At 37.3% G+C, this 27,946-nt stretch overlaps 1 protein-coding gene across 1 annotated transcript in view; it reads right to left on the bottom strand.

The window, feature by feature from the left end:
* Positions 1-27,133, bottom strand: part of LOC117597091 (Fc receptor-like protein 5) — a 28,938-nt gene extending 1,805 nt beyond the window's left edge. The window contains exons 1-6 of the mRNA XM_053233337.1: positions 27,065-27,133; positions 26,190-26,459; positions 4,357-4,653; positions 2,345-2,617; positions 1,888-2,223; positions 218-493 (exon numbers count right to left, since the gene is read on the bottom strand). Of these exons, the coding sequence (XP_053089312.1) occupies positions 218-493; positions 1,888-2,223; positions 2,345-2,617; positions 4,357-4,653; positions 26,190-26,459; positions 27,065-27,131 (1,519 nt within the window). The 5' untranslated portion in view covers positions 27,132-27,133. The remainder of the gene's footprint in view (positions 1-217; positions 494-1,887; positions 2,224-2,344; positions 2,618-4,356; positions 4,654-26,189; positions 26,460-27,064) is intronic.
* Between the last annotated feature and the right edge of the window lie 813 nt (positions 27,134-27,946).

The raw sequence follows: 27,946 nt of genomic DNA, 5'->3' as shown, positions 1-27,946 counted from the left end.
GGTACTAATAAAACTAATATATACTAATACTAGTAGCTACTAACACTACTAGCATACATGTATCCATACTCAGAATTATACAGGTATTGTACTGAGATAAAAATGTTGTTGTTGTCTTCCTGAATGATTTTCCCCATTTACAAACTCAGTTCTGAATATTCAATAATAAATCATTTCCCTTTTCCTTTAACAATAAACACACTACATGAAGACTCACCATGCACTGTGATGTTGACAGGATTACTGTTTTCTCCAGATTCAGACTCACACCAGTAAACTCCAGTGTGTGATGTGGAGAGGAAGCTGATTTTACATGTAGATCCTGTAACTGATCCCCATCGTGAACAATCTAACACTCCCTCACTGTGTGTGTATCGTCTCACTGTCCATCCAGTAGAGTTACTCTGGTCCTCACAGCTCAGTGAGAGAAAGTCTTTAGTAAAGTGTTGAGTTCTGCTGGGATTGATGATCAGAGATACTGGAGGAGATTCACCTTAAACACAGAAAAGAGACATTTAAATTAAAAAAAAAAAATGAACAGGAATCATGTAATATAATGTGATAGAACCCAAGTAAATTGCTGTAACTTGTACAAGATTGAGGAGACTAATGAGCCAATGTACTGCATTATGTTTTATTTTATGCTAAAATATATTTACAAGCATTTTGTTTCCAGAATTTACAGTATATTACTGGAAACATAGAAGAATAATAACAGGAATTATCTGTAAAGCTATTAGAATAGTTTACAGTAAATATGTTTATAGTTATTTCCTGCCATTTGCTATTTGCTCCCAGTAAATTACTGTAAATATTACAGTAAATGTTTTACAGTGAGGAACAGGTGCACACAATCAGGGAATCACATCAGCGGGGGACATTATGCCTCCTCACCACCAGATGTCACTGTCGCCTGAGTATTAGTCTAGCTCTATCACACCACCTCCAGGTCACTTCCTCATTGTAGAGTATATTAGGCCAGCACATGGTCTTATACATGATGTAAAGTCTTGCCAGTTCCAGGGTTTGTGCAAGATCAAATGTTTAGTTTGTGATTGTCATATTAAAATATTAAGTTTACAAATTTCCCCTTATAGCTGATTTGCTATTCTCCTACATATTTTGGTGGAGAATACAACAGCTTAACCTAAACAGCTAATTTCCTTACATATTGGTGGAGAATACATCAGCTTAATCTAATTGAGCTAAATTTTCCCTACACCATTGCCCTGTTTAGACTCTTTGCCTTGTCTTTTGATTAGTCTTTTGGATTTGTCCTCTGGTTTCTTGTACAGTGCTTCAGTGTGTTTGACTCTTGCCTGCTTTACACCTCTGTTATCTGCATTGTGTTTACTAACAGTGTAACATAATGACATCATCTGTACCTGCATCTGTTTTTAGCCCTAAATAGCCATATCTGTATCTGTATTTCGATTTAAACCTAATGTGGGCATGTTCTTCCCTTTTTGGAATGCTTTTTTTTAAAAAAAAAAAAAAAACGTGAATAGAGCACCTCTTATTCGTATCTGTATCTGTTAAGAACACATTTTCTGTTCACTCTGAATAATGTATGTGTACTTAGTTACACCCCTAATGTTTACCTGCTCTACCATTCTGGCTTTTAAATTAAAATAAAATCCTCCTTCACATAGATCCTCAACCATCTCCTGAGTCCTGTATGTTACCCAGAAAAATTACCCAATATCAAGGGACAGAGACATCACAAAATACAGGGGAACACAAGGGAAATCGTGACAATAAGCCACTACCAGCACTTAGGGCTCTTAAACTGTCTTATACATATTAATAAATAAACTTTGCATAAATCTGATCTTACATTCACACTTTTGTATTATACACTTCAACACAACAGTTAATTTTCCTCACCAGTGATCCATAGTGGCTGTGGATTGCTGTACTGTGTGTGAACGGCTGGTTCTCCTCTCTCTCCTCTGCACATATAAACTCCTGTGTGATTCAGAGCAGCAGGACTGAGAGTGTAGGAGCCTCCAGATCCTCTGCTGCTGTCTGAGAGGAGCTCCACATACATGCTATAGCCACGATTATTTTTTATTTGAGTTAAGCCGTCTCTGTAGGGAACAGTTGTGTACCAGCTGAATGTCCAGTCTGTAGAGGAGTCTGTAACCTCACACCTTAGAGTCACTGAGTCTCCTTCAGTCAGCCAGCTCTGTGGAGATACACTCAGTACTGCCCGTGGTCTCTCTGTTACACAGGAAATACAAAATGCTTCATTTGTAGATTTATTTAATACACAATAAGACATTTTTCATGAATGTCTAATTGCACATTTTCATGTCGCCCCAAAAAAACATCACACACTCACCTGATACAGTCAGTGTAATAGCATCACTGAAGTGTGAGGAGTGTGAGCCTCTTCTCTCTGCTGCTCTACAGGTGTATTTACCTGTGTGGGTCACTTCAACCCCACTGATCCTGTACACCTGTTCACTACTGACACGACTGTGTGAAGCATCTTTATACCAGCTGTACTGCCAGCTAGAGACACTTTCATCCTGTATGTCACATCTCAGAGTGACGGCGTCTCCACTGAACACCTGTTTTTCAGGATTTATGGATGCCACTGGTTTAGGTCTTGCTGTAGAAAAATAATAGAGCATCTAATCTGTCATGATCAATTCAACATCATGTGTATATAATAATAATATAGGAATAGTGAAACAGTGAATGCAACAGTTTGCTTTCATAAACTCTGTCAGTTAATTTACAAATAAACAGTTTCTTTTAATTAATAAACTGTGAGATCTGTTAATATTAACTCTGAAATGTTTGGTTTTAACATAAACACCACATCTAGATCCAATTAAACTGTACAGGATGGTGTAGTCTGTAATCTTTATGGGACTGATGATCATCATTGCACTTCTACATTTGTGATTCTGTCACTGGTACGAGCAAGCAGAACAGCGTTGTGGAAAAAAAAAAAACATTTTTACAGTTTTACACAGCCCTATTTAACTACAAAAAAACAACAAAAGTGTGAGTAATAGTTACAAATACTAGTTATATTTTCTAGTCATGTTTATAAATACAATTTTTCTCACAAAAACCCAGTCTTCATTAGTAAAACAGTTTCAGTGTGACTCACACCCACAATAATTTGTACAAATTTTCAAAGGTTAACTGAAATGAAAAATTATAATTAAGATTACAGCATGTGGCAGGTTTTGTGTACTATTTTATATTTTTAATTACAGTAAATTTGTGGGTCCCAAAGGACTAGTGGTTAGGCCACAGCGCTCTCACTGCTGTAATTGCTTATTCTCTCAAGCCGGGATAAAACTGGGGAGGGTCACGAAGGGCTTCCGGCATAAAAACTGTCTCAGATCAAATACGCAGACCAATGATCCACTGTGGCGACCCCTAACGGGAGCAGCCGAAAGAGGAACAACAAAATTTACAGTAAATTTGTGCTTAAGCCTTAACAGCCTAAAGACAAACAACAGTTTGTCTTTAGTTACACATATGTAGCCATGTTATAATTATTTACAAGGAATTTCCATATATAATATTTGTAACTATTTATTATTCTATTCAATATAGTATGTTTTGTTTAGACTGTAAGGAAGTGAAGATAATTTCTTACATTGATCATACACTGGAGACTTCTGGTTTCAGACATACTGTATACTGTGTATTTTTTCCTTCTTTTAACAAAGTTTAAGTAAGTAATAAACACTCTGTCTCACACTGTTATAGAAAAATACTGAGTGATGTGGTGGTGTTATGGAGCCGAGTTACTGTTTGCACCCTGAAGTACAGATTGTTTTCCTATAACAGCGTGTCATCATGTGTTTTATTGCTTTTAAACCATAGCAATTTCCCAATGATTACAATTTTTAATTTATTAATGAAGTACACATTATAGTCCATTTATAGTTACATTTATTGTTGTGGAATGTCTGCAAAACAAGTTAGTTCCTGTTCTCACTTACATTATAGCAGCTATAAACAGTCATTTCCTCACCAGCCTCGCATTTTTCTCACTTTTTTAATGAATGAAGAAAAAAAAACACAGCTTGTCATGTTACAGGGAAACAGCAAATCATAAACTCCTCTGTCCTGAAGACTTTTCCATGTTGGAAGACTCCTTTGGAAGACACTTTTTTTTTTTTTTTTGTTAAATAACATGTTTTTAAACTTTTGCGTTGGATCTCAGCAGCCACATATGACAAATACTTTTAAAAGATATGTATTTCAAGTTTATATTGAACATTTTGGAATAACAAGGAATTAAGCAATAAGTAATTAAGCAACATTTTTTCTTACTCCTTCTAACAAAACTGTGGTGAAAAGGGGAAAAAAATCATGACATACCTCTCACTGTAATCTTGACAGGATCACTGAGATCTGTGCAGTAGTCATAGTATTTGTACTGTGGGTTGTTGTAGTTTCTCCTGCATGCCTGACACCGGTACACTGTTTCTCCTGCATTATCGACTGTCACTTTAAGTGTGTGTGCTTGTTCACTGTTCAGAAGCTGTAACTGCGGATTATTTTTGTAGAAGAAAAACTCCCATCCAGTCGACTGCTGCAGCTCACAGCTCAGAGTGATGGTGTCTCCAGTGTAGACAGAGCTCTGAGGATTCACTCTCACAGTCGGTTTGGGTTTTGCTGTTGGCATGAAATGATGAAGGTGTCAGAGCTGCTTTTCACTTTACAGTATAAGCAGTAGATTCACTGTGCTTTAACATATGCTTTGTGTCTAAACCAAACATTTATATTTAACATTTGATACAAGATGTTATAATTGTATGTTTTCTTACACGGCTGCTATTCAGTATATTTTCAGTGTAACAAAATTCATGATTGGATTGAAGTGTAAAACTCTGTATTTGATGATTTTAGACTGTTATTTCATGGATCCTGCACAAATCCTGCACCATCATCTGAGCATATCTGAATTTTCTTAAAAATTAGCAGATGCATGAGTTTCTATAGTAAAGCCATGACTGAGGACTTTTTTCTAAAATATCTACAGGCATTCTGTAGCTAAACATAATCATCTAGCTGAGGAACATTAATTATCATTTTAAATTCAGTCCAACCATGAAAGTAGGATCAGGCTAGCTTTTTAGTGAAGAAGAAATTTGTTTTGTATGCATGTCTATATAAGTACTTGAAATTATTTGTTCCAATCTGATGTTTGTCTTTAAAAAAAAAGAATATCATGTAAGAAATATGTATTTTACTGAATATATGTGAGGCAGACTGGAAAAATTCAATAGACGTTGCTACAGTTGGATTCTGCTAACATCCAAACGTGATGAAAAGCTAAGTGTGTTTTTCTAAGGATCTGTCGATGATGCTGATAATCAAAATCTCTCAAAATTACAGAATGCTCAGATAAAACAAATAATTCCAATGCCTCAAATGATCTTCTAATGAATCAGATAATGGCAGAGCCAACACAAGGTGAGATTTACTGCCTTCTTTCTTAATGTTCACTGTGTACTATTAATCAGACTGACTCACCACAATTCTACTGCAAACTTAATATAAAACCCAAATGCTACTGCAAAACACATGATGATGATTCCTGTGAAAGAAATTGGTGTCTACTAGACAGGGAAGTGAAAGTCAACATTAAACAAACAGAGACTCAGTTACTGACAGCTCACAATCTGAACACTAAAAAATAATGTTATCATATTAAGTAAGAAATAAACACCCACAGACTCACCTGATACAGTCAGTGTAACAGCATCACTGACCTCTGAGCTCTGAGAGTCATTCCCTAAGTGTACACTACTAATATAATTTTTTAGACTGCGTGCATGTGTTTGTTACTTGTTGATACTGATATGTGTAACCTACTTACTAGTAAGAAATCAGGGGCATCATGGAACATTTTATTTAGCACTATTTATGTCAGTTGTTCCCATGTGCTGCTGTCATTAAACTTGTGCAGTTTTATAATTAATAGTTTAAGGCATTTAAGCAGAGTAAAACTATTTATTCACATCTAAACTTTTGTTGGTCATCCTTTTCCTATATTATAACACTATTTATCTTAAGTGAAAGTAGTTCTTGTAAAAAGGCAAACAGTAAATGAAGAGCCACACAGTGTGGGTGAATTTACCAAGAGCACAAAGTGAATCTACACATGAGATGGTACGAGAACAAAGAATGAAAATAACTGAGTTAATGTTGCATTCTTTGTTTAGAGCAATAAAAACTGCATTAATAAACTAGGAAAAAAATTTGACAAATTGTGCACAAACTTCTCAGCCCCAAAACAAATCAAATATGCACACAATATACAGGATAAATTATATATAAATCACCTTGAGCATGGGCCACTGGTATAAGTGAAATCAGCACTAAAAAGGAAACAGAAACAGAACATGACGTAAATATGAGAAAATATTCAGTGTATTAATGAAAACAGCACATTTTAGACACAACAAACCCACAAGATTAAATCTTATTCAGGAACTTTAAACTACCTTCTGTAAGTAATACATTTCAAGCTCTCTTAATAATAATAATAATAATAAATAAAAACTACAGTAACTTATACAAAGATCACTATTCTGCTCATTAAGGTGTTTGTTTCACTTTACTGCACAAAGCAACTGTCATGGAATTGAAGTCTAATATGTTCTTTTAAAAAACAGGAAGCTTCCAAAAGTCAGGTAACCAGAACAGCAAACACAGAAACAGAAGGCTTGGTAAAGTCAGAGGCACTAAACAAACTGAGCATTTACTTCACAGTGTCTTTGTGGGTGAGAGATAGAGAGAGAGAGAGAGAGAGAGCGTGTGTGATGATGAACAGGTGCGTGTAATCAAAGTGACTGGGAGCAGGTTAGCAGTAGTGGATTCTGGGGCGTGTAGTCAGGGGCGGCCATGATTTTACGCCAAGGTCTGTTCAGGGAAGTGGAGCTTGTGGACTGATTTAACCAAATATGCAGCAGATATGGAAGTGTGATAATCTTAGCTCTGGGACATAAAACCAACGGACTGTCCCACTGTGGTGTTCTTACAGAAAGAGTGAACATATGTAACTTATATTTTATTGCGATTTTCATGCATGATTTTCTGCAGTGTGGAAAGAGGGGGCAGAGAAGTGTAACCAGACGAGTGGTAGCCTGCGTTTGAAAAGTGAAACTGCAATGACTTTGACTCCCTCTACTGGTAAGTGCAGTACATTTTTAATCCTAACCTTATCCACATTGTAAAATATTTAAACAGAACTGTTTAAATACCTCTTATCATCTTTCAGTCTGCTCATGTACACTGAGAACAGTCTGTACACATCTGTTTTATTTTGTTGAAGTTAAAGGATATAAAGTTTCCAGCATTATAATGCACAATATCACAAAGCACAAGTCATCTCAAACTCGTCCCATGAATAAGACGATGAGTTCAGTGTATAGTACTTGAAATTGTGGACTACAACATTAATGATACTCTGTGTGCATGTTTCCTTTTCGGTCACTGACCACCATCATTACTATAGATAACCAGAAATGTACATTAATGCAGATATTTAACCTGCAGCTGTCTTTTTGTGAACCATGCATTTGAGTTATTAGCATATTAAAATATCTGGATATCAAAAGCATTGAAAATAATGTAAACAGGATAATATTTGCAGGGGCTTTATTGCATAATTAATCTCTACTGAGGTATTCACTTCATTTTGGAAGAGAGCGTGCTGCATGCTCCCTCATGATGCACAACTAATTATAAGTGTAACTAATTTTCAAGCAAAAGTTTGTGCTGCTGAAGAGTAAGCACCTTTGGGATGGGGTAGAATGGGAAATCAAAGCATGAAGGTTCAGCTGAAAAAATCTGCTGCAATTAAATGAGGCAATCATGTGAGCATGGACCAGAGTGTCAAAGGATTTTTTACAACAACTTTGGTAAGGGAGTGGGGGTGTGGTGCATGGTATAGTAATATTATAGTAATAGTATAATATGCCCAGTAATAGTAAAGTAAGAAGAGTGACATGTCGTCATATCCAGTAATAAACAGTAGTGTTCCTGTTGTGACTTTGAACATTGTAAGAAGAGTGCTCCAGAAATGTTGATATGTTCAGAGGTCTTATCACTCTGAATAATCATTTTGTCTCCAACTGGCCCTGCTGTGGAGACTCTGGCTTCAAATGGTGATTTTTCAACTTGGCCAACTTTTGGCTTTAAAAGAGCTCAGTGAGTGTCAGTGGAGTTAAATTTGTCCACCATATCAACAGTTAAAAATGTAAAAGTTAAGTACTGCTTTCACATGTCCAAATTCACACCTCCTCCCCTTCTTCACTGCTGAATTTGCACTACTTTAAAATAGAAAATAAACCAAATCCGCGACCTGGTCTCTGCTCTCAGGCCTCTAACACTGTCACTGCTCTGTGTGTGTACAGGACTAATGAGAAGTGTTTGTTTCTGTACAGTTATTGGTATTTTTTTTAACACAGATAGGTAAGTAATGATTAGTCATTATTTTTAAATAAGTGCTGTGCATTTGTTTGGTATTAGTGTGTATTAGAGTGAACTTGCTGTACTGAGATGTTTCTCTGCGCAGATCATAATAGTAACAAAAATGGAAATGTAGGTTATTAGCCCTGTTCTCAGCGTAGTTTATGTTAACAAGGTTTTGTTAAAAGTACAAACAATGTCCTAAGCTCATCACTCAGGACATTCAGACTGCAGATGAACAACTTTATACCCCACCACTCACTCTAATGAAGACACAAAGAGAACATTTACTCACAGAGCATCACAGGGAGTGGACTCAGCTCCATCCTGTCTCTCGAATGACTGACTGACTGACAGAGCAGAGGTGTGTGTTAAAGCCTTACCACTTCCTGTGTTCTAACAGAGAGAGAGAGAGAGAGAGAGACAGAGAGGGAGGATGTATGTATATGTCAGTTTTCAGTGGACACAGATGTGGTCCCTCCTGTTCCCTTATTTTTTCTCATTAAGACTGTTTTAAGACTCACACTATAAAACCTAAAATGTTTCACTTTATTAGGATTAAAATAATTTGTATTAAAGAATAACACATTGAGTAACAGAGCTGCAAATAGGCAAAATATCTATATGTACATTATATTTTCACTGTCAACTTTATTGGGAAAACCTGTACACCTGCTCATTCATGCAATTATCCAATCAGCCAATCATGTGGCAGCAGCACAATTCATAACCTCATGCAGTAACTCGTATTTCAGAGATCTCCTGGGATTTTCACACACAACAGTCTATATAGATTACACAAACAAAAAGACAGAAAGAAACAGCTTGTTGATGCGAGAGGTCAGAGGAGAATGGCCAGACTGGTTGGAGCTGACAGGAAGGCTGCAGTAACTCAACATGTGGTGGCCAGTGATTGAAAAGCGAAAGTAAAATGCCTTTGACTCCCTCTAGTGGTAACTGCAGTATAATTTTAATCCTGACCTCATCCACACTGTAATAGATTTAAACAGAACTGATTAAAATATATCTTATCACCGTTCAGTCTGCTCATGTACATTGTGAATAGTTGAAGCAGCAGTTGTTTAGTCGTTCATTTTCTATAAAAAGAAAAAAATAATAATTTTATTAAAAGGTCTGTACATTCTCACTGTGAGTAACATTTAGTTGGTCCATTTTGTCATTTAGAAGTGGTTCCACTCCCCCTTTTCTCTCCTCTGAAGGTACAGTCCTGTTCACCTGAATCCAGGATCGTGAAGGAGGAACAAGAGAATTTCCTAAGAAATTTCTTTAAAAATATATATAACACATTATAAAACCTGAAATATATCAGGCAATTTGTTTTAAACTTTTTTTAAAACATGTTCTAACTAACAGCGTCATTTGTTGACTTATTTTATTTATTTATTTTTTGCCGAATGGCGTGCAGGCTAAAGTAGTTATCTTACACCTGCACTGTGATGTTAATGGTTCAGTATTAGCTTGTGTTTAGATTTATTTGCTTTGATCTATTCACTTTAGTCATACAGAAGTTGTTCCCCTCCCCCATTTCTCTCCTTTTTGATACAGTCCTGTCCACCTGAAGTCAGGACCATGAAGGAGAAATTTCCTAAATAATTCACTGTAATATTTTATACCGATGATTCATTGTAGTATAATATTTAAACTTTTGTAACATGGCAGTTCTAACGAATATTGTTATTTGTTTACTTTGTTAACTAACTTAACTAAAAGTACAAGGTAATGTCGTTATCTTACACCTGCACTGTGATGTTAATGGTTCAGTATTCGCTTTTGTTAGCGGCTGTCATGCGACAGAGTCTTAGGCAGATCCAAGTGCAGGTTAGTGTTTTATTTAAAAGACACTAGCAAACACTTCCAAAATGTGAAAAAAAAAGCAGGCAGAAAGTCAAGGGATTAGCAAACCTCACAACGTGCACAAATCCAAAATCCAAAAAATAGCAACAAAGCAAGATCAAAAACCAGAAAAGCAAAATACAATATACAAGTCTTGGTAAGCCAGGTTAGGGCACACTGAGCATTACTTCACAACTGCCTGAATGTCCGAAGTTTGTTTATGTAGATGCAGGTGTCATAGGAAACAGGTGTGCATGATTAGAACAGGTGACTGTGAATGTGTTGGTGGAGTATTGTGCTGTGGATTGTAGTTCATGTTTGTAGGCTGCAGTGTGTTCTGGGAAGTGGAGCTTGATTCCAGCAATGATGTGAACCCTCCCTCCACAAGAGCTCACTCTGGAAGCCAACCTCTTTCTAGGCCTACCTCTTGGGTGTGGACCTGGTTGCTCGGGATGCTTGGTGAGGAATTTTTGGCAGATCAGGGGTCAAGAACATTCTGTGCCAGAATGCAGCATTCCTTGTCTGATCCGTAGGCCTCCCACTCGATGAGGTACTCCAACTTCCCATCTTTGCGCCATGAGTTCAAGCATATCCATTAAGACACCGTTTATGAGGCACTGGAAGACCGAGGGGGCGCAATCGAGCCCATATGGCACGAGCCAGTACACGAAGTGGCCAGAGGTGGTGCTAAAGACCATCTTCCACTCACTGCCCTCTCTGGTGCAACCGAGGTTGTAGGCACTGCGCAAATCAAGCTTGATGAATATCTTAGCTGAATGAAGTTGTTCCAAGGCAGATGGGACAAGAGAGAGGAGATATTGATATTGATATTGATCTGGTGGAGTCCATGATAATCAATGCATGGCCTCATCTGTTCTTCTCCACTAACAAGAATGCTGCAGATGCAAGAGAGGTGGAGAGACAAATGTACCCCTGTTGTAATGCCTCTTGGACATAATCCTCCATTGCCTGTTGTTCAGCTAAGGAGAGGGGATAGAGGGGATAGAACCGATTGTACTGTGGAATGGTGCCTGGTAGGAGCTCTATGGAACAGTCACAGGGTCTGTGTGGGGGGTAAGCCACTAGCTTTAGCTTTCCTTGCTCTGTTTCTCACACTCTGTGGTGCTTAAGCTGGGCTGACCCAGCTGCATAGGCTCAGAGCAGTCAGTTTCAGGATCTGGACTCACTTATGCACATGGCGATTGCAGATGAGTTGATCCGGATGGATATGTAAATCAATGAGGGAATTGGAGGACATCTTGTGATCTCGGCAGGCCAGTTCTGTGAGCACTTCCTGGTTTAAGCCTTGGCGGAAGGCGGCTTTGAGTGCCGGTTCCTTCCATCCTCTTCATGCTGTGAGTGGAGTCTCTGGCTTCAAATGGTAATTTTCAACTTGGTCAACTTTTGGCTTTAAAAGAGCTCAGTGAGTGTCAGTGGAGTTAAATTTGTCCACCATATCAACAGTTAAAAAGTTAAGTGTTAGTTACTGCTTTCACACATTGACCTTCACACCTCCTCCCCTTCTTCACAGCTGAATTTGCACCACTACCTTAAAATAGAAAATAAACCACATCCGCGACCTGGTCTCTGCTCTCAGGCCTCTAACACTGTCACTGCTCTGTGTGTGTACAGGACTAATGAGAAGTGTTTGTTTCTGCACAGTTATTGGTCTTATTTTTAACACAGATAGGTAAAGAATGATTAGCGATTATTTAAAAAAAAGAAGTACTGTGCATTAGTTTGGTATTAGAGTGTATTAGAGTGAACTTGCTGTACTGAGATGTTTCCCTGCACAGATCATAATAGTAACAAAAATGGAAATGTAGGTTATAAGGCATTTTCTCAGTAAGTTTAGTTAATGATAACATGGTTTTGTTAAAACCTTTCTGTGCTCAGGAAAGACCACCAGAGTCTGAACACATCAGCTAAAGACATTTCAGTTAGTCACAACCATGACTTCCATTGGTGAAAGTACAAACACCATCCAGTCATTTTCTTTTAGCAGATCAAATGATCATGAGCAGCAGCTGACAGCAGGACACAGAAGATCAGGTACAGATTCCAACAATACAGACTTTTTCACATTTACAGCATTTGGCAGACGCCCTTATCCAGAGCAACTTACATTTAACTCATTTATACAACTGAGCAGTTGAGGGTTAAGGGCCTTGCTCAAGAACCCAGCAGTGGCAGCTTGGCAGTGCTGGAACTCATGACCTTCTGATCAGTAGTGCAACGTCATAACCACTGAGCTACCACTGAGCTACCACAGTTACTGAGAGTAGTTGCACATCAAACTAAACCCTTCTCATAACAGATATGGATACACTGATCCACCTGAGCAGTCATGCTGAAGTACACACAATGTCCTAATCACACAATAAACTCATCACTCAGGACATTCAGACTGCAGATGAACAACTTTATACCCCACCACTCATTCTAATGAAGACACAAAGAGAACATTTACTCACAGAGCATCACAGGGAGTGGACTCAGCTCCATCCTGTCTCTCTAATGACTGACTGACTGACAGAGAAGAGTTGTGTGTTAAAACCTTACCACTTCCTGTGTTTTATCATGGGGGGGGGGGGGGGGGGGGGGGTGTTTGTGGCATGGGTGCATGCATGCTTCTATTTTAGTGATCGCAGACACAGCAACTTCCTGTGTTCTGACAGACAGAGAGAGGGAGAGAGAGAGAGAGAATGTAAATATATCTCACTATTACATTTTAGTTGACACAGATGTGGTCGCTCCTGTTCCCTTTTTTTCACATTAAGACTGTTTTAAGACTCGCACTGTAAAACCTATAATGTTTCACATTACTAGGATTAAAATAATTTGTATTAAAGAATAACACACTGAGTAACAGGGCTGCAAATAGGCAAAATATCTATTTGTCCATTATATTCTCACTGTCCACTTTATTAGGAACACCTATGCACCTGCTCATTCATGCAATTATCCAATCAGCCAATTATGTGGCAGCAGCACAATTCATAACCTCATGCACTAACTTGAATTTCAGAGATCTCCTGGGATTTTCACACACAACAGTCTATATAGATTACACAAACAAAAAGACAGAAAGAAACAGCTTGTTGATGAGAGAGGTCAGAGGAGAATGGCCAGACTGGTTGGAGCTGACAGGAAGGCTGCAGTAACTCAACATGTGGTGGCCAGTGATTGAAAAGTGAAACTAAAATGCCTTTGACTCCCTCTAGTGGTAACTGCAGTATAATTTTAATCCTGACCTCATCCACACTGTAATAGATTTAAACAGAACTGATTAAAATATATCTTATCACAGTTCAGTCTGCTCATGTACATTGAGAACAGTCTGTACACAGCTGTATTTTGAGTTCTCATTCAAGTTTTAATCTTTTAAAATGTTAATTTTAATATTAATGTTAAAATGTTTAATCCTTTTAAAGTGCTATGGAGATGATATTTAACAGAGTTTTGTTAAAGGTCAAGTGATTTAATAAAATTATAATTTGTCCTTGTGTGATGTGAGAGATGAAAATTAATGTATTCTTTATATTAAATGCTAATGCTCACTTTATTTACATTTTTTTCATTTGCAGGTAGGTACAGTGATTTTTCTCACGTGTCGTCATATCCAGTAATAAACAGTAGTGTTCCTGTTGTCACTATGAACATTGTGTAGGTGCTGAAATGCATGAGTGACTGTGAATCTGAACTGTCTATTAATGGTATATTCCAGATTAAGGTAAGCAGTTAATAACTCGCTACATTTTCCACCCTTAGCTAGCTAGTGTGTTTAAGTTGCATTTGCTAATGAGCACAATAATGATAAACTAGTTATAGCTAGTGTTAGCATCAATCAGGACATGTTCAGGGCTCAGTGAAAATGATCACTTTATAATATTTTAATCTATGAGTGTGACGCAGTGGTTTCATATGCTCCAGAAAACCCCCTCCCCAGGGGAAAAAGGGGAAGGATGATGGCAATACTCGCCGAGATGTTATAGTGCAAGGTGATGATTTATTTACAGTGCTCAAGAGGTGATCCAGTACGGGTGGCAAAAAAAAAAAAAAAAACCCAAAGCTATATACAAAGTTACAAACAAACAAATAAATAAACAAATAAACACTTATATACAATAATTTAAACTCTGACAAATATAGCTCACGGCACCACAGTTGCACGCTCGCTCAAACCAACAACCAACCTACAAACCACCACACACACACTGGTTTGGGGCTCTCTTTTAAACTCTAAGCCCCGCCCCTCTTTGGATTAAACCAACTAGCAAGGAAGGTACTGGGTAAATAGGCACATATTTTACAATAATACACCCATATCGTACATGTAAGATATCATCTACTACATAATATATATCTTTACACTATGAAATAAAACATTATACACCATAATAGCAAATACAGACATAACGTAAACATAAAAACATTGATCATGGCATGGATATTGGTACCAGAAGGGCTGGTTTGAGTGTTTCAGAAACTGCTGATCTCCTGGGAATTTCACACACAACAGTCTCTAGAGTTTACACAGAATGATGAGAAAAACAAAAACCACTGAGTAAGCAGCAGTTCTGTTGATAAGAGGTCAGAGGAAAATGGCCAGATTGGTTCGAGCTGCTATGAAGGATCTAGTAACTCAAATAAGCACTCTTTACAACTGTGGTGAGCAGAAAAGCATCTCAACATGCACAAAATATCGAACCTTATGTGGATGGGTGTGACACTACGGGACCGTAGAAGGCTGCACGCGCACGCACAAACAGGCAGTAATTGCAGGGGTGGGGGCGGGGACACGTGCTCTTTATTATCCTTGAAAGTGAAAGTGAAACTTACGGTGGAGGAAAAGAGTGCGAGAATACAACAGGCCGGCTGAAGCAGCGGAGAAGTCGTGAAGCGACAGAAGCTCGTCTTCCTCTCTTTCGTTTACATCTGCGTCTATATCTAAGAAATACACAGAAACAGAGAATAATAATATAATGATTTATATGATATAATGACTTTCACTTACCTCTCCCCCACTAGAGTGGCCGCGAGCTCCTTTTATAGCTCCTCGTCTTCTCCGGGAGGGTGAAGAGGAGCCGCGCCACTCATTGGCCGCCAGCCGTGCTGAGTTAGGTCGCTCCGCCCCACAGCCACGCGCACTCCGGCTGTCCAACACAAACGCGGTGCTGAAAGGACGCTGACTTTTCAGCAGCACGCCGTCAGTCGCGCGAGGAGCGTTTGATGTTTTACGTGCGCGGGCTGTCGGTCCGCCGTCACAATGGGCTACAACAGCAGAAGACCACATCAGGTTCCACTCCTCTCAGCCAACAACAGCAATCTGAGGCTATCATGGGCACAGACTCACCGACACAGGACAGCTGAAGATTTAAAAAAATCACCTGCTCTTTTTCCAGTCTTCAACTGTCCATGTTGCTGAAGACACACAGAGAAATTTTACTCACAGCATCACACAACTTGGTCAATGTCCAAATATTTATGGATCTCGCTGTTTTTTGTTTTTTTTTTCCCCAAAATTGCATCTAAATAAATAATGTGTGGTAAATGTTTTCTTTTTTCTGCTGCTGATTTACAGTGTGCATGCCTAATGGTGAACAGGGAATAAAAAGGGCCTAGATTGCACAATAAGGTTTGAATGTAATATTTTCGTGTTTCTAGTTATAATCCATGTGTGTAATCTGCACAGCAAAGCAAAAGCACATAAAAAGCATACTGTCTGTAATGCCCGCTATAGCACACACTGTCTAAGGAAGGAGTCCAAAAGGGACTCGTGACACTTTGTCAGTAACTGTCAGTATGAAGCTATGTTACTGAATTCATTTTTGTTACTGCTGACATGATAAATGTAAGCGCAGAGGAGCAGGAGCTGAGTTGGGGGGTGGAGCATGTCGAGCTTTAGTTGAGTCCAGAGCGAGTTTTCTTACTGAATATCACTTCAGTTGCCTTCATAACACAAGCTTATGACATCTAATAGCCAGCTGTTCTTTACAAGAGACCTGAGTTTTAAAATCTAATACACAAATGATATGGTAACTGTTACAGGACGGTTCAGTGTGGACCCAACTGCAGAGTGAAAACCCCTGCTTGCTTATAAATAACTGGGCAAGCAGAGTTTATATATTGGTGAAATAAAGGTTAAGGGCAGGGTTTGGGGTGTGATTGGTGCACTCGCTCTAGTCACTTCTTTCCTCTGCTTTCTTTCTTTTCTAATTCGCTTAAATTCTCATTTTCTTTTTCTTTTAGCCTTACCTCAGATAAAGCTCTGACATACAATACCAGTCACTCCTCTACAAAGGTGTGATAAAGGACTTTGTCAAAGGCTGGTCTTAAGTATCCTGCCTGGCAGGTGCAGTTAATCCAGGTTAATCAGCCTGGAGAATTCTGGGTAACTGAGTTCTCCTGAATGGCTGCTCTCACTGAGCTCCACTGCTGCCCTCTGCTGGCTGCTGGAGGTGTAGCGCAGCCTCTTACAGTAACAAAAGAGAATAATTGTTTATTTATACAGTAAAATATGCATGAAACTATTTTCCTGCTACAATTTTCCCTTGGAAGAAGTGTGTGATGTTCCTCACTGCAGACACCTACCAAAAATTCTCCCCAGTTGTGTAGACGGTGTTAGTGCTCATATACAACAATGATTTAGATACAATCTTGATTTACAAACCTCTAATCCAGACTATCTTAATCTCTCTGCCAGGACTGGGAAGAAATGCACTCATGAGGAAATTATCTAGCAGGGTTTAACAGTGAAACCTTGTAGTTCACTTTATAAGCAGCTTTTGATCGTCTGAATCACTGCCACTGCTGTAATGTTAATTTCCTGTGTTGTGTTTTGGACATTTTCAGTGTTATGTTAGTCCTGTACATCAGTGTACCAGTGTGTAGACATGCAGTAAGAGTAATAACATTTCTGTTTGATTCCTCATTTACTCCTGAACTTTACTGCAGTGAGATCCTCTACTTACACTGAATAATACTGCAGGATCGAGTTTCTGCTTTTAAGAGAACACTTTATTAATCCCATGTGGGAATTTCCAGTGTTACAGAGACAAGAGACAATATAAGACAATGAAAAGATAACAATATAGCAACAGAAGGGGGTTTAAAACATAAAAATGCAAGAGAAATGAAGTAGACATTGATTTGTTTATTTTTTATTATTATTATTTTGGCTCAGTAAATGTTTTAGCTCCAGTACATCATTGTATAAAAAATACAAAATTTTAAAAATGCTGATATTGACAAAGACACAAGAGATTTCTCAGTGTATTACTTGTAGTTCATTTACATTTACATTTACATTTATGGCATTTGGCAGACGCCCTTATCCAGAGCGACTTACAATAGTGCTTTGAAGTCTATCAAGTACATTCTGATATTGGCTCGGTAGGTCACAAACTAGGAATACCATCAGTCCAAAACTCTGTTGGGGAGGTTTTTTTTTTTTTTTTTTTTTTTTTTTTTTTTTTTTTTTTTTTTTTTTTTTTGCGAAAGTGCTAATTTAAGTATTTTATGAAGAGGTAAGTCTTTAGCCGTCGTTTGAAGACTGCCAGTGACTCAGCTGTTCGGACATCTAGGGGAAGTTCATTCCACCACCTTGGTGCCAGAACAGAGAAGAGTCTCGATGCAAGCCTTCCTTGTACCCTGAGAGATGGAGGGACCAGTCGAGCAGTGCTAGAGGACCGGAGGGAGCGTGGTGGCGCTCGAGGTGTGATAAGTGCTTTGAGATAAGTGGGTGCTGGTCCGTTTTTGGCTTTGTAGGCGAGCATCAGTGTTTTAAATCTGATGCGGGCAGCTACAGGAAGCCAGTGGAGGGAGCGCAGCAATGGGGTGGTGTGGGAAAATTTAGGATATGATATCATATGATACATTATTGCTACCAGGTGAAATAATTCAGTGAATTGATGATGCATTTATTTAATTGACCAAAATACTTCATCCACAAATCTCCTCACACAACTACAATTAAATTTCACACAGCTGAAAATTCAAACAAAACTAACAACAGTGTCTAACTGAGATTGGAAAGCTACTCCTCGTAATTCAACTAGAGCTAATCTCACACAGAAATAGAAGAAAATACAGCAGTACAAATACAGTAGTTGTAGAACTAATACTGAGAAGACACAAAACACAATATTAGTTCCCCATCGTATTTCAGATAACAGTCAATGAACTTGTTTTTATATTCCATACATACAAAGCTTCACTTACTTTAGCTCCAGTAACACTGGGCTTTTCACCAAACACTCTGACTGTAGTCATCTATACAGAAAATACAACCTACACTGGAAAATATTACACTGCACATTTTCCTTCTGAAATAATGCAATTTAAACCATATACTCTCTCTGTATATTAAGCAAATCTCAGTAGTGCATGTCCTAGCACACAACAAACCTACTAGTCTTTAGTTTCCTCCTAATGATGCTAGTTTCCATCTTGCACTTAATCCTGTTTCATCTCATTCCCTTCCGTTGGAATAAAAAAAAACTATGATGGCATGATTTGTGTTAAAAGAGGTCCAGCAACTGACACAGTAGAGTATCACTCTATATTTTGTGAATTTAAAGCAACCATCTTGCACAGATTACTGTGCTTGCTTAAACCTCGTTACAGTTAGATGAAATGCTTTGAGGTTTTAATGTGCAGGTCTCCATGTTGAGATTAAACTCACTCCAATAGCAGACACATTATTTCCCACATGTCAGATGTTATTTTGCAGAAGCACAGCTCAACCCTCAGACAATGCATCAAAATTTTCTCTTCACCAATATATATTTTTAAAGAATATTTCTTCGTTTTTACTCTGAATTGTATTAGCAGCCTGTAAGGTTTATTAGAAACTACACAAATGGTTACTTTCACCTCATGAGGAGGTTTGCAGGCTTTAGCTAAACAAATCCAGTCAGAACAACGAGGGTGTCTATAAGATGCAGAGCAAATAACAGCATGACATTAAAATGACAAATCAGTATTATTTTAAAACCTCACAAAGCCCTAAAGAATGAGAAATTATGAAATTATTTTTACATTAAAAACACAGTCTTTTTGTTAGATGAACTTTGCTCACTCCTCTATGACTGCATTCTCAATTCTCTCTTCATCAGTGTGAGCTGTTAAAGAAAGTAAAAAGTCACTTGTTTCATTTCAGTGTTTATTCCAGGTGTTTATGGCAGAAAAGCAACCAACCTGCATCTGATCTCATCCTAAACACAGTTTAAAGGGTGTTTGTTTTAATGCTTATGAATGACAGTGAAGTGACAAGTGACAGAGCTTCAGGAAAAGATGTGTTAGAAAATGAACATCATTCATTCAGTCATTTTCAGTAACTGCAAAATGTAGGTCAGAGATTCTTTATCAATTATTAAAACCAACTTATTATCATGTCCTTTTGTGTTATTAAAATGCTACCTCTTCATTGTAAAACCTAAATTATACAGATTATCTAAAGCCTGTTACTATGATGGATAAGTCAGCACATCTACTTATGAAATACATTTCTGCACTATTTTTTAGTATTTTTACTGAATAATGTACATTATTAGTGAAGTTAAAATGTAACTCCACTTGAAGCGTCTGTCACATGTAAATTCACCCTCAGACCTCAGCAGAAACAGATGTTGTGTTTTATATCATATCCTACTTACATTTAAATCTTACTGTAAGTGCATTTTAGAACAAGTGCTTTAACACTCAAGTGTGGATTTTTGCTTTTAAAATGAGAATAGTGAGTCAAATGCTTTCTACTTGTCCTAAGGTGAAAATGTTTTTCTCGCACTAAATAAAGTTATTGTGCTGATTATGTGAAACGTACAGAAAGAGTTCTTACCTCGAGCTCTGTAACATTTGACCAGCAGAATGATGGTCACCAGCAGATACGGAGAGGCCGTCACTACACTACTGATCAGCATGAGCACTGAGAATGGAGCTTCTACATGCAGGATAAAATAATAATTATAATAACTCTTTATTCATGGTGAAGTGTTTGTAAGTTTTAGCTCAACCTGTTGTACAAATAAATTCATTTACACTTGTGTGCACAAATGTAACATAGCGTATTGAACACAGAGTTACATAAATTAAAGACTATAGCTTGCATTATGTAAAGCTACTGAGTTCAAGACACGTTTGTATTTAAATGAATATTTAAATGATTTCTCACGTCTGACTGAGAGCCAGCTTTTCAGTGACTCTCCTCTCTCTGGGTGTTTACAGTGGTAGAAACCTTCATCTGACTTTGAGACAGTTCGGATGATCATCTCTCTTGTAGTCTGTGTCTGGAGAACTGATCCATCTTTATAGAAATCAGCTGGGAGGTTTGAGGAATTTGTGTTGCGATATAAACAGCGTAGAGTCAGAGGATGTCCCTCAGTCACAGGATGGACAGGACTCTCCAGGATCACATCACCATCTAGAACACAGAAAATCACAAACAAGGAAATCCACACACTATGATGTGTGTGTAGACAATATAAATAAAAGTTCTCTAATTTATATGTATATAACTTTAAACTCTCAAAAGCTGTGAAGTCTGCAGGTATTGAAATCAAGTATGCAGAAAACTTCCTACACTAGCTCATGATAAAAAAATTCAACTGAATTATGGATGCACCAGTACAGAGATATATCCAATATTGAATAGAGAAATTACAGGTAATGTACTGAGAAAAAAATGTTGTCGCTGTCTTCCTGAAGGTTTTCCCCATTTACGAACTCAGAGTTCTGAATATTCTGTAATAAATCGTTTCCCTTTTTACTTTAACAGTAAACACATTACATGAAGACTCACCATGCACTGTGATGTTGACAGGATTACTGTTTTCTCCAGATTCAGACTCACACCAGTAAACTCCAGTGTGTAATGTGGAGAGGAAGCTGATTTTACATGTAGATCCTGTAACTGATCCCCACCATGAACAATCTAACACTCTCTCACTGTGTGTGTATCGTCTCACTGTCCATCCAGTAGAGTTACTCTGGTCCTCACAGCTCAGTGAGAGAGAGTCATTAGTAAAGTGTTGAGTTCTGCTCAGATTGATGATCAGAGAGACTGGAGGAGATTCTCCTTAAACACAGAAAAGAGCCATTTAAACAGAGAAGAAATCCATGTAAATAAAAATTAAAGAGTGTGATAGAATGAGGAAGGACACAAGGAAATTGCTGTAAATGTACATTGTTTATTACTGTTTTATTATTTCACAGGTTTACAGTAAATTAGCAGAAAATGCATTGCATAGTGGGATATCTAATGTTTTTGCCAGCAGTAAGACTTGTAAAATTTCTCCTCCTGTCAAGCTTGAGTTTAAAGTGGTTCAGGCTTGAAGTTATAGATCAGAATGTCGTCTGTTCAAATCCCAGCATTGCTAATCTGCTGTGGTTGAGTCCTTGAGCAAGACCTTTAACCCTCATTTCAGTTGTATCCTGAATCAGCCAAATGAGCAAATATACTTGATTATGTTTTATTTTATAACATAAATATATTTAGAAGTATTTTACTTGCAGAATTTACAGTATATTACTAGAAATATACAATAAACATAACAAGAATCATCTGTGAAGGTATTTAGAGTACTTTAAAGTAAATATTTTTACAGTGATTTACTGCCATTTGCTATTTGCTAACAGTAAATTACTGTAAATATTACAGTAAATGTTTTACAGTGAGGAACAGGTGCACACAATCAGGGAATCACATCAGCGGGGGACATTACGCCTCCTCACCACCAGATGTCACTGTCGCCTGAGTATTAGTCTAGCTCTATCACACCACCTCCGGGTCACTTCCTCATTGTAGAGTATATTAGGCCAGCACATGGTCTTATACATGATGTAAAGTCTTGCCAATCCCAGGGTTTGTGCAAGTTCAGAGCTATGTTTAGTTTGTGATTGCCATTGCCCTGTTTAGACTCTTTGCCTTGTCTTTTGATTAGTCTTTTGGATTTGTCCTCTGATTTCTTGTACGGTGCTTCAGTGTGTTTGACTCTTGCCTGCTTTACACCTCTGTTATTTGCATTGTGTTTACTAACAGTGTAACATGATGACATCATCTGTACCTGCATCTGTTTTTGCTCTAAATAGCCATATCTGTATCTGTATTTGGATTTAAACAAGATGTGGGCATGTTCTTGCCTTTTTGGAAAGCTTTCTAAAGACAAACAAAGAAAAAAATCCTGAATAGTGCACCTCCTATTCGTATCTGTATCTGTTTAGAACACATTTTTTCTGTTCACACTGAATAATGTATTTGTACTTGGTTACATCCGTAATGTTCACCTGCTTTACCTTTCTGGCTTTTAAAATAAAATCCTCCTTCACATAGATCCTGAACCATCTCCTGAGTCCTGTATGTTACCCAGAAAACTTACCCAATGACAAGGGGCAGAGACATCACAAAATACAGAGGAACACAAGGAAAATTGTGACAATAAGCCTCTACCAGCACTTAGAGCTCTTTAACTGCCTTATACATATTAATAAATAAATGTGGCATTAATCTGATCTTACATTCACACTTTTGTATTCTACACTTCAACACAAGAGTTAATTTTCCTCACCAGTGATCCATAGTGGCTGTGGATTGCTGTACTGTGTGTGAACGGCTGGTTCTCCTCTCTCTCCTCTGCACATATAAACTCCTGTGTGATTCAGAGCAGCAGGACTGAGAGTGTAGGAGCCTCCAGATCCTCTGCTGCTGTCTGAGAGGAGCTCCACATACATGCTATAGCCACGATTATTTTTTATTTGAGTTAAGCCGTCTCTGTAGGGAACAGTTGTGTACCAGCTGAATGTCCAGTCTGTAGAGGAGTCTGTAACCTCACAGCTTAGAGTCACTGAGTCTCCTTCAGTCAGCCAGCTCTGTGGAGATACACTCAGTACTGCCCGTGGTCTCTCTGTTACACAGGAAATACAACACGATTTTTTCTAAATTTATTTAAATAAATAAATAAATAAATAAATAAATAACACTTACAATTTTACACAGACCTGTTTAACTACAAATAGTTACAAAAAGTAACTATTGATAAAACACTATTAACGTGTAGTTAGATGAGTGTAACTATACATCTAAATTGCAGTCATCTTTCCTAGTTATAATCATAAATATAGTTTTCCCCACAAAAACCCAGTCTTCATTAGTAAAACAGTTTCAGTGTGACTCATACCCACGATAATTTGTATAATTTTCAAAAGTTAACTGAAATGGAAAATTATAATTAAGATTACAGCATGGGGTAGGTTTTGTGTACTATTTTATGTTTTTAATTACAGTAAATTTGTGCTTAACCCTTATGACTTTACAACAGTTTGTGGAGTTCAGGTGTTTAGTTACACACATGTAACCATGTTATAATTATTTACAAGATATTTCCATATATAGTATTTGTAACTACTTATTATTCTATTCAATATAGTGTGTTGAGTTTAAACTGTAAAGAAGTGAAGATAGTTTCTTACATTTCTCACACATTGGAGACTTCTGGTTTCAGACGTACAGTATACTGTGTATTTTTAAGTTTAAGTAAGTAATAAAACACTCTGTCTCACAATTTTATGGAAAAATACTGAATGATGTGGTCTGTTACCACCCCAAAGTACAGATTATTTTCCTATAACAGCATGTCCTCATGTGATTTGTTCCTTTTAAACCACAGCAATTTTCCGATGATTACAATATTTAATTTATTAATGAATGACACATTGTACTTTTCATCCATTTATAGTTTCATTTATTGTTGTGGAATATCTGCAACACAAGTTAGTTCCTGTTCTCACTTACATTACAGCAGCTATAAACAGTCATTTCCTCACCAGCCTCGCATTTTTCTCACTTTTTTAATTAATGAATAAAAAATTGCAGCTTGTCATGTTACAGGGAAACAGCAAATCATAAACTCCTCTGTCCTGAAGACTTTTCCATGATGGAAAACTTAAAGTTATAGCTTTACCTCTTTTCTTATTTTTCTTTGTTAAATAACATGTTCTTAAACGTTTGCATTTGATCTTACCAGCCACCAATGACAAATACTTTTAAAACATATGTATTTCAAGATTATCTTAAACATACTGGAATAAAAAGGAATTACAATAATTAAGCAATATTTTCTGACTTCTTCTAACAAAGGGGACAAAATCATGACATACCTCTCGCTGTAATCTTGACAGGATCACTGAGCTCTGTGTAGTAGTCATAGTAATAGGTGTAGTCGTAGTAGTTTGTCCTGCGTGCGCGACACTTGTACACTGTTTCTCCTGCATTATCGACTGTCACTTGTGTGTGTGCTTGTTCGTTGTGCAGAAGCCGTAACACCTGATAGTTTTTGTACCAGAGAAACTTCCATCCAGTCAACTGCTGCAGCTCACAGCTCAGAGTGATGGTGTCTCCAGTGTAGACGGAGCTCTGAGGATTCACTCTCACAGTCGGTTTGGGTTTTGCTGTTGGTATGAAATGATGAAGGTGTCAGAGCTGCTTTTCACTTTACAACATAAGCAGTAGATTCACTGTGCTTTAACATATGCTTTGTGTCTAAAACAAACATTTATATTTAACATTTGATACAAGATGTTACAATTGTATTTTTTCTTACACGGCTGGTATTCAGTATATTTTCCATGTAACAAAATTCATGATTGGATTGAAGTGTAAAACTCTGTATTTGATGATTTTAGATTGTTATTTTATGGATCTTGCACAAATTCTGCACCTCCATCTGAACATATCTGCATTTTCTTAAAAATTAGCAAAGGCATGACTTCCTGTAGTAAAGCCATGACTGAGGACTTTTCTCAAAATATCTACAGGCATTCTGTAGCTAAACATAATCATCTAGCCAAGAAACATTAATTATCATTTTCAATTCAGTCCAACCATGAAAATAAGATCAGCCTGGCTTTTTAGTGAAGAATAAATTAGTTTTGTGTGCATGTCTACATAAGTACTTGTAATTAGTTGGCTCAGTCTGATGTTTGTTTAAAAAAAAATGAAGTAATGTTATAAATATGCAATTTACTGAACATATGTGAGACAGACTGGAAAACTTCATCACAGCTGGATTCTGGTAACATCCAAACATGATGAAAATCAAAAATTGTCTCTCTAGCTAAATTTTTCTAAGGATCTGATAAAAAATGTTGGACAGTTATATATAAACAGACAGAAGTCTAATCAATTCAGTTTGTAATCAGATAGTGGCTGTCAAAATGTCTGCGATGCTCCTGTGCCATCACATCATCATTAAAACAGGGAGGAGTGTTTACACATTTTGTATAGATGACAGCAGACAAAGTTATAAAATATTTAAATGAACTAATACAAAGACATTAATAACTAGAAATATAGTCAACAGAACAGAAGTGAATCAGGGATTATTTCCCCAGCGGTGTTAGTGTGAACAGACATCAGTCAAGTGAAGAGAAGATAATGAGGCTCGTATTAAAATGCTGTGAGTGACTTCTACCTCAGGTGATGAGACAGAGACTGATGTGGATGATGCTGATAATCAAAATCTCTCAAAATTACAGAATTCTCAGATAAAACCTTATAATTCCAATGCTTCAAATGATCTTCTAATAAATCAGATAATGGCAGAGCCAACACAAGGTGAGATTTACTGCCTTCTTTCTTAATGTTCACTGTGTACTATTAATCAGACTGACTCACCACAATTCTACTGCAAACTTAATATAAAACCCAAATGCTACTGCAAAACACATGGTGATGATTCCTGTGAAAGAAATTGGTGTCTACTAGACAGGGAAGTGAAAGTCAACATTAAACAAACAGGGACTCAGTTACTAACAGCTCAAAATCTGAACCTTGAAAAATAATGTTATCATATTAAATAAGAAATAAACACTCACAGACTCACCTGATACAGTCAGTGTAACAGCATCACTGACCTCTGAGCTCTGAGAGTCACTGCTCTGTCCTCTGCAGGTGTAGTCACCACTGTCAGAGTCTGTAACAGACCAGATTATGAACTCCTGCATTGTGCTGTCTGTGAGTCTGTTATTATTTTTATCCCAGCTGTATGTCCACTGAGTGCTTCCTCCTCTCTGTACGTCACATCTGAGAGTAACATGCTCTCCAGTGAACACATGTGTATCAGGCTTTATGGACACCACAGCTTTAGGACTCCCTGTAAAACATTCTGTTGTTAATAAACCTTACATAAAGTAATTCCCAAGTGTACAGTGCTAATATAATTTTTTAGACTGAGCATGAGTACATGTTTTTTGTTGCTTGTTGATACTGATATGTGTAACCTACTTACTATTAAGAAATCAGGGGCATCAAGGAACATTTTATTTAGCACTATTTATGTCAGTTGTTCCCATGTGCTGCTGTCATTAAACTTGTGCTTTTTATAATTAATATATTAAGGCATTTATGCAGCATAAAACTATTTATTCATATCTAAACGTCATCCTCTCCTGGTCATCCTCTTCCTATATTATAATACTATTTATCTTAAGTGGAAGTAATTCTTGTAAAAAGAGAAACAGTAAATGAAGAGCCACACAGTGTGGGTGAATTCACCAAGAGCACAAAGTCAATCTACACATGAGATGGTACGAGAACAAAGAATGAAAATAAATAAGTTAATGTTACATTCTTTGCTTAGAGCTATAAAAACTGCATTAATAAACTAGGAAAAATTGACAAATTGTGCACAAAATTCTCAGCCCCAAAACAAATCAAATATAAGCACACAATATAAAGGATAAATTATATATGAATCACCTTGAGCATGGGCCACTGGTATAAGTGAAATCAGCACTAAAAAGGAAACAGAAACAGAACATGACATAAATATGGAAAATATTCAGTCTATTAATGAAAACAGCACACTTTAGACACATCGAACCTACAAGATTAAATCTTATTCAGGAACTCTAAACTACCTTCTGTAAGAAATAAATTTTAAGCTCTCTTAATAATAAATAAATAAAACCTACAGTAACTTACACAAAGGTCACTATTCTGCTCATTAAGGTGTTTGTTTCACTTTATTTCACTTTATTGCACAAAGTAACCAAATATGCAGCAGATATTATTATTGACGAGTGATAATCTCTGGGACATAAAAGCAACAGAGTATCACACAGTAACGTTCTTAGTGAGAGAAAGCAAGAGAGAGAGAGAGAGAGAGAGAGAGAGAGAGGACGGACAGATGGAACTACTATTTAAGTGCAATTTTCATGCATGAATTATTCTGCAGTGTGGAAAGAGAGGGCAGAGAAGTGTGGCCCGACTGGTGGCGGCCTGTGGTTGAAGACTGAAACTAATTTGACTTTGATGCACTCTACTGGTAACAGCAGTACATTTTTACTCCTGACCTTATCCACAGTGTAAAAAATTTAAATAACACTTCCAACACCTCTTTTATACTATAATAATATAGTAATAGTATAATATACTCAGTAATAGTAATAATAGAGTGTTCCAGTAATAGTATATTTCAGTAGTATGTTCAGAAATCTTATAACTCTGAATAGTCATTTTGTCTCCAACTGGCCCTGCTGTGGAGACTCTGGCTTCAAATGGTGATTTTCATCTTGGCCAACTTTTGGCTTTAAAAGAGCTCAGTGAGTGTCAGTGGAGTTAAATTTGCCCACCATATCA

The sequence above is a fragment of the Pangasianodon hypophthalmus genome, chromosome 4 (assembly GCF_027358585.1).
Source record: "Pangasianodon hypophthalmus isolate fPanHyp1 chromosome 4, fPanHyp1.pri, whole genome shotgun sequence".
Classification (NCBI taxonomy): domain Eukaryota; kingdom Metazoa; phylum Chordata; class Actinopteri; order Siluriformes; family Pangasiidae; genus Pangasianodon; species Pangasianodon hypophthalmus.
Note: the sequence above shows the minus strand (reverse complement) of the source record. Positions and strands in the feature narration are given on the sequence as shown.